An 8,561-nucleotide genomic window follows, 5' to 3' on the forward strand; every position below is an offset into this window, starting at 1 on the left:
GGAGAATGATCTGTGATCATGAGAGAGGAGTGCCATGAAAAAATTAATATAATTTCTTGATCATAAGAATTTAAAAATTGATACCTGGTATTGATTATTGTAAAATTCTTTTACAATTTATAGCATAATAATCATGTTAACAGGAAATATATTGGAGTAAAATAAAATTACATTACAGTTTGTTCACTTGAAACTAATAAGGTGATCAATCCTATTTTTTATTTATTTTTAAAGCTGCAAATTTATGTTTTTATTAAGTAGTGAATGTAATTTGTAATAAATGGTGTGATTGACCTATTCAATGATCCATAATTTTAAAAACAAAATTTATAATATACGTTGTTATTACAATGGAACCTTTGTTTATCTGTCTCAAATGGGACCGGGCCCAATCCGGATGACTGAAAATCTGGCAAATTTGTTAACAACAATAAATAACACATTTTAGATGTACATTATATTTTATTTATTGCACATTATATATACTTTTACAACAATATTAACAGTATAAAGCAAAAGACATATCTACATACAGTATCAGTTTGTTGTTTTTATAAGCTGGTACAGTACACATTCATAAGTTTCCTGACTGTTTGTTTGGGGTAGAACCTCTCTTTATGACCTTTTTCAAGGTCAACCAGTAATTGGACTTAGTGCTCTGTAGGGAAACCAAAGGACTAATTTTAACCAAAGTAATTGTGGTATACTGTACTGTATTTATTTTTGTTACCATATCCTTTATTATAAAGACACAATGTTCAAAATTGGCATTGAGCCAAGGGAAAATAGTATTATTACATCTGCAAAATTATACTCAGGCAAGAATATACTACTTAAAAGTTAGTTCTTTGATTTTTTTTGCGTATGTAGGTTTATCGTATGTCTAGCTTTCTTATTTCAGATAAACCAGAGATCTGGATAAATGGAGTTTTACTGTATACCTTATTTTCAAATATAAATGAAAATGTTATTCATTAAAAATGATGAGTATTAATTAAACAAAAATTTACAAGATTAAATAAACATTTTTATTTTATTTATTTATAACTTTTGTAAAAAAATTATTTTCATTTAATTCTTAATTTATTTGATCTTAATAGTAACAATTCCAATTCTGAATTATATTATGTTTTTGTTTTCAAAGATTGTAATGTTTTCAAATTTTTCTGAGACTTTTGATTCTAACTAGATAAAATTTGAATTTCTGTTTAATTTTTTTATGTTACAAGCATGTGATAAAGTATAAACTCAATAAATATTTAAGGCATTTATATTGAAAGATATGTTAATCAAGGAATTAGTGAATTTTGTTTTATTGATTGTTTATTTAACTCTTTCTACCCTGTGGATGCTAAGAGGACCTCTTTTAGTAAGCCCATTATGGGTTCAGCAAGGCCCACAATGTGGCAGCCGGATGGTGAGGGACTGAGCTTGACTTATCCAGATAGACCAGAAAAATTCTTGGGGCTTTTATGATCCGTCTGGATTTAATTCTGGGTTCCCCTGAGTGGTAGGCTGTCCTGGCCATCTTGAAAATGGTGTCTACTAGGTGAAGAATCTATCTAAACAAGATCAGTAAATGGTGATTCAGTTACTTGGAGCAGAAGGAGGTCAATCAATAGTGATTCATAGATAAATGCAAACTGTTTATGGTGTGGTATGTTGAAGATGATGATGGTTGATTGGCTCCATGTTTTGCAACAGATGATAGTGAACAACAGAACACTACATCCCAGACAAGTATTTGTCAGTGGGAAATGTTTAACATATTACCTCATTGGATACACAGACAGTAGAGTATTCATTCACTTGCAGTGGAAATGAGTCTGACATTGGGACTGTACATGCAATCATAAGAGATCTTAGATACAATAATGTTTGCTTTCAGTGGGTTTCATATCAGCTGTTGAACAATTACAGAAACAATAGATGGCTGTAGCATTGGAACATTTTCTGTATTATTATGTAAAGTGTAGTATATTTCTTGTAAAAATTGTGGCAAGAGATGAAACATGGTGGTGTAACTACTGAATTCATAGGAAAAGCTGTAAGAATGCAATGGAAGCACGTGGGTTTGACAGGACCAGAGAAATTCAGGGCAAACCATCTGCTAGGAAAATTATAATCACTGTTATTTGATATCAAAGGACTCTTACTTATAGAATTCAAACTGTAGGATGAAAGCATCAATGCATACAATACTGCATTGCAATAGCTGTGGAAGATAGGCAGGAAACCTGTGATATTATCCTGCTGCATGATAATACTTGACCATACATAGCTCACTTGATTCAGGAAAAAGTGTAAAATATTGATATTTTTTTAGCTTCAATATATTTGACTTCATTTTCCATCATTCACAAACACCAGTGACTGTCCAAAACAATTTTCATTTATGGAGATGACCTTTTATTTCAGGCTGCCCCTCTACCAAAAAAAATGCAAAATGGATAAAAAAAACATCCTCTGTGACTATGCCAATACCATAATTCACAATACAAATGATTAAAATTTAAAATTTGGCCCGTGGTATTTACATTAAAATATAACATAACTGTTTTGTAACTTTAATGCATTTTATATTTTAATGTAAATAGACAAATTTTTAATATTTTGATCATTTGTATTGTGAATACCATGTGATGGGAAGTTTTAAAATATCCTCCTACAGCCCAGACCTATCACTGTGTGATTTTAATTTTGTTTTTTTTTTTTTTTTTGCTCTAGGTAAAAGCTCTGAAGGGGCAGTATTATTGTTCAAGTAGAAATAGTGTAGCAGTTCTTTATGAAATTTGAAAATTGTTAGTTATATACTTAATCATAGTCATTTACAAAATTTTTTAAGGGAAACAAAGCTTAAAGACAAATAATTAAGCCAATAAATTTTTATTTAATTTTTGGGGGTTATTTTCCACAATTAGAGTATAGAATGTAAGAAGACAAAGCATCCCATGATTGAAGGCATAAGATTACACATCTCAATCACTTTTACAATATAATCATGCTGATTGCAAATGCCTATGTACTTAATATTAAACCATTTTGAAATAAACATTTTTCATCAGTTTGTAAAATCAGTTTCCTGTAATGAAAATAAATTAATTTAAGTATGTTTTTTGTTAAAAATTTTCAATTTTTTATATTAATTTAAAGGTTTATTCTTGTAATTATTGTTTAAAAATTTGATTTAAAATTTCCTATACATTTTTTACAGGTGGTTCTAGATATTTACCAGGAACAGTCCAATCTCCATTGTCTCCAAATGGTACTGATCCTTTTACAGGTCAGAAACGATATCAAACTGAAACTGCTGGTGATTGCCAAAAGGGTAATTGTCAAAATATCTTTATAAATTTTAAAATATAAAATATACATATAAGGTAATTGTAATATTCTTATTTGGAACTGTTGTCCTAAATAAACATAATAAATTAAACATACAGTAGAACCTCGATTATCTGGACTAATTGGGGATGAAGGTAGACCGGATAAGGAAAAATCCAGATAATCGAAACAAATACTTTAATTTGTCTTTTAATGATAATACAACACGTTTTCTTTTCGATGACATATCGGTAATATTAAAAGTAAATACTGTATTTAAATCGTGATCACATTTTCAAGAAACAAACGGTTCGTATTATATTTGGACTACTACTGACCAATGCTAACAGACTACCTATTGTTTAAAAGGCCCTCTGGTGGCGCAAGAAGATGGATTTTGTAAAATAAAAAGCAGTTGAAACTGCATTTTTATGAATAAAAATTTGACAAACTATTTATCGTTTTATGACGAGTAAAATTTTTTTGTCGCATTCGTGGCTTTTAAGTAATGCATAAACCTTCGAGGCGCGAGGCCCTTCGGACTGCGAGGCATAGGTGGTGGCCCACATCGTCCATGCCTTACGCCGCCCTTGGTCATAGAAATGATGTAATTTGAATATAAATTATTTATAAATACGTATGTCAAGTTATATTTTTATTATGATGTAAAATATATTTAAGAGTTTACGACCATTGTGATGGGTGAGACGTTGTTGAAACAAAAAAAGTTATGCGTTCCATTATGTACATAAAGAGTGTCATAATTTGCCAAGTGTAAATCAGCAAATTCATAAAATTTTTGTTTATTTTGAACAATCCGGATAATGGAGGTTCTACTGTATATTATTTCTGCTTTCTAAAATATCTGATCTGTAATAAAATAGCCATCAGGATTCCAGAGTAAATCATCTTAAAGAATAATTATTTCTACAATAATAAATCTTTTGACAATGTTTTCATTAGTTATAGAATTTACAGATCAGTTTATAAAATATCTATAAAGTAATTGTAAAGATTTACAGTTACAGAAATTCAAATTGAAATGTATATTATTTCTACATTTCATAATCTGTGTTAACTAATCTATTTTTATAGAATTCAGATATCTTTCCTAGCTTTGTCTTAAGCTCATATTATTAAAATTTGTGCAGATAATGCTGAAATGCTACACACACATGTTTACATACACATCAATACTACATTATATAAGTTATGAAACAATAAAATACTCTTTTCTTTAGATGATGTAAGAATAGCTGAGATTGTTGAAATAAGAAAATAATTTTTTTTTTTTTTTTCAAAATGCTTTTTCATTCAAAATTACATGTATGAAATACATAGAGATAACTAAGCATGAATCATTCTAATGATCAAATGATAAGGTTGGATTAGCTATCAGGCTAAAACTTGGCTAACTTCATAGTTATTACGCAAATTGGATGATACGTAGGTGGTTAAGTCACCATCTTGAACTAACCTTAATAATTATTATTAATTTTTGAATTGACTATTCTGGAAGAAAATTCCAGATGCAGTTGTGCCCTACGTGGTAGAAATTAAACAGTATATGTGTGCATGTTGCATAATATCACATATACAAATTAAGAATTATTCGTTTTAGAAAACTAAAATAAATTAATCAAAGGAGTAACTATACAAAAATATAAATGGAGAGATCAGAGACTAACCTCTAAATATATAACGTCTCAATAGACTTCGACCTGAGAGAGTTTATATCAAATATAATTACTTGTTACATGTTTACAATACCTGTTTCTTACCTTAGTTCCAGAGGATTCTGGAAAATCTGCTAATATGTGTTATAAGATTATAAATTTTTAAAATTTGAAATACTTGTAAAACAAATATACCGGTATCTCATATTTAAAAGTCTGATTTATGTTAATAAAATTCACAAACAAATAAACTATATGACTTATAAAAATTTTTATGTAAAAAATAAACAATATTGAATTGATATTGAATTGATTGATATTGAATTGATATNTAATTGCATTATATATATTTTTAATGAAATATACATTTTTCTGACGTGAAACATGGATTGTATGTTTATAATATAGTGGTATTGAAAATTTAAAAACACATAATTAGCCTGGAATTTAGCTTAGTGTGGTTTAGATGTAATTATAAAATACTTGTGGAATTATGGGTTTATTTGAGAGAAATTAACAGTAAACACACTTTTTGTAAAGCTTATTGTCATAAAATTAACAGATAGTAATATATTTATCTACTTATAGGAACAAATTATTTCAAATATTAAGAAATTTATTAATTTAATTCTAAAATTCAAAAATATAATTTCATCAATTGTATAAAATTGATTGATCACATTAATCAATAACCATCCATTTTTAGAATAAATCTGATATCATGTCTAATGTTTTTTTTTTCATTTTATTATCCTATTATCCAATTTCTGTTTCCACATAAGTTGTTGAAAATTTTAAAGAACCATTTCATTCATTTGATTAAATATTAAACTCAGTGAAATGAATTAAGATTATTTATATATAACATTGCATCATATTATATTTATAGGTGATAAAATGACTATTGAAGATACAGTAAAAAATACATATTTTCCTCAGGCTGAATTTGTCAAGTTTGATTTAGCTAATATAGATGGAATAACAAGTAAAATGAAGGAGTTTAATAATAAAGTACCTGTTGAGCAACAGTTGGCAGATGATGAATTAACTGAATTATTACAACTTATTCAACCTTCCAAAGAACCTACTAATCAACAGATGGCTTCACTGGAAAAAATAATTCATTGGCCAAAAGGTATATTTAATTTTTCAAAAAAAATTTTTTTATGATTATTAAATGTATAATATAATAATATTATTATGGTATTGCAGAAATGGTGTTTCCAGGATTAGATATTTTGCGTTTAGCTGTTCGTGAAATAAATGTAAATAGAAGAGTATGTGAAGCTGCAGGGATGCAGTTGATTAATCATCTTCTTACTTTTTTATTTCCTGAAAGTCAGCCAGCAAATAAAATGCTTGCTCTTCGAACATTATCTAATTTATTTACACATCCTCCCGGAGAAAAATTATTAGCTAGTCAAAGAGAAAGAATTTTAAATTTTGCTTCCCATTGTTCTGCATCAGACAATAAAAACGTTCAGATCTCTTTAGCAACCTTATATCTCAATTATGCTGTCTTACTTCAAAATTCTACGATAGAAATCAAATCTCAGTGCTTAAATAGAATATTTCAAGCGTTGTCTAATTACAATGATAGTGAAGCACAGTTTAGGCTTCTAGTGAGCTTAGGAACTTTTATATGGAAGGACGAACCTGCAATTAATTACGCGAAATTATTAGATTTTCCAGCATATGTAGAAAAAATGACAGAAGTTAAAGATCCCTCAAAGGTAGGTTTATGTGCAGAATATCTATTGTCTGTTTTCTATACCATCAATTAAAAGTGCGTTTAAAAGCATCATAACTGTTAAATAATTGAATTGCAATTGATGCTGTAACTCGATATGTTAACATATCTGTGATGTAAAACTGTTGTTTTGAATTAACATTGCAGTGTGTCTAATACTTGGTATTAGAAACAGAATTTTCATGAAGTTGGCTAATAGATTACTTGGGTCCAAATGTTATTTTATATAGTATTTGAAATTTAAATTAAATCTTTACATTAAGAAGTAAATTTATATTATACACTTCTAGGAATCATAAATTATCGAACAACTACTCTGTGATAATAATGCCTAAATTCACATATTATCTTCTTTATGAAGAAATATGTGGTACTCAAAGTTAAAGCCAACTTCATTATTATTAAAAGGGTGGATATTTAAATAAATAAACTCATCAGCATATCAAATATTTGAATATAATTATTACGGAAATTCTTCCAACAACTAAGGATATTGCTGATAATCAATGAAGTTTTTTTGCTTACTTTATGTATGATGATTTTTTAATAAAGTATTTTGAATTAAATGTAAATTATATACATATATATATTGAGTGAATATTCAAATTGTAAGATATATTTTTCAAATGTGATTAGTGAGTTTGTATACTGTTGATTGTCAATGTGCTTAAAATTTACTTAGAATGTTTCTAAAAAAAGAAAATTAAGGCATTTATGTTGTTTATGAAGAAAATATATATATATTGTAATATTGAAGTGATATTTCATTATTGTCTTGGTTTTTTTTCAGATGAAATAAAATTATTATTGGAATAGTTTTTCTTTAATAATGCTGCTCAAAAGCAACTTAAAACAAATTTTAGAATCACTATCAATATTTTTACAGTTAGTTTACGTTTTTGAATTTTCAGTTTCATTTATATGAGAATCTGATCAAAAAGTATGACCTTTTTCATGGAAAAAATGTGTTATTTGCTTAGACTTCATATATTCATCCTCTTCAAAATACTCATCTCTACACATTCTTGTGAAAGCAATTCAGGAAATTACTTTTTGGAATTGCCATCAGTACTTCACTGCATTGTCTTTGATGTTATATTATTGTTAAATCTTAATTTCTTTAATGACATCTTCAGTTTGGGGAAGAGCCAGAAATTGCGGGGAGCTTAGTTTGGCAAGTGGGAAGCTGCTGTACTTGTGCTGTTCCATGCTTGGTAGGAAATTCCTGAATCCAGATGCAATAAATGCCCATTCATTGCATCTAATTCAGGTGCTTCCAAATACTGCTTTGCCACAGATGTGCTCTCGCAGCAGACTTCATCCCAGGAAGTGCCAAAACATTTGCAGATGATTTTTATTGTTGAGCGATGGTGACGTATTCATTATTGTTAACTGATGCTCTTCCATCTTTGAAATGATGGCACTACTATTTAATTTGGGTTTTCTCCCCAGCATCATTTCTAAGGCTAGGACATCTAGGCACTAAAGATGATATAAATAGTTTATAAAAAACTATTTGTGATTTTTAATGCCTAGATATCCTAGCCTTAATCATTACCAAAGGCTTTCTGTGGCTTTTTAATGGTTTGCACTTGTTTGTCAATAAGCAATTCATTAATTTGCTGCTCAATGAATAGTCCTTAGTGCTTAGTCTAAGAAAACAACAATGGATAAGCACATAATGCACAAATATAAACATTCATTAACCCGTTTCAGTGGATTAATTGGGAACATCAGAACCTGACTAATTTGTCCCAGTAAATCAAATTTTAAGGAAAGAAAGAAAATCTAAGATACAAATGATCAATAAA

General features: G+C 28.4%; 1 protein-coding gene across 2 annotated transcripts in view; it reads left to right on the forward strand.

The window, feature by feature from the left end:
• Positions 1-7,439, forward strand: part of LOC111635141 (phospholipase A-2-activating protein-like) — a 52,195-nt gene extending 44,756 nt beyond the window's left edge. For both annotated transcript variants that reach the window (XM_023380000.1, XM_023380001.1), the window contains 3 exons: positions 3,215-3,328; positions 5,890-6,135; positions 6,213-7,439. In XM_023380000.1, coding sequence (XP_023235768.1) covers positions 3,215-3,328; positions 5,890-6,135; positions 6,213-6,784 — 932 coding nt within the window. In that variant the 3' untranslated portion in view covers positions 6,785-7,439. The remainder of the gene's footprint in view (positions 1-3,214; positions 3,329-5,889; positions 6,136-6,212) is intronic.
• The last annotated feature ends 1,122 nt before the right edge of the window (positions 7,440-8,561 follow it).

The sequence above is a fragment of the Centruroides sculpturatus genome, unplaced genomic scaffold (assembly GCF_000671375.1).
Source record: "Centruroides sculpturatus isolate CEXI.00-Female unplaced genomic scaffold, Cexi_2.0 scaffold986, whole genome shotgun sequence".
Lineage (NCBI taxonomy): Eukaryota > Metazoa > Arthropoda > Arachnida > Scorpiones > Buthidae > Centruroides > Centruroides sculpturatus.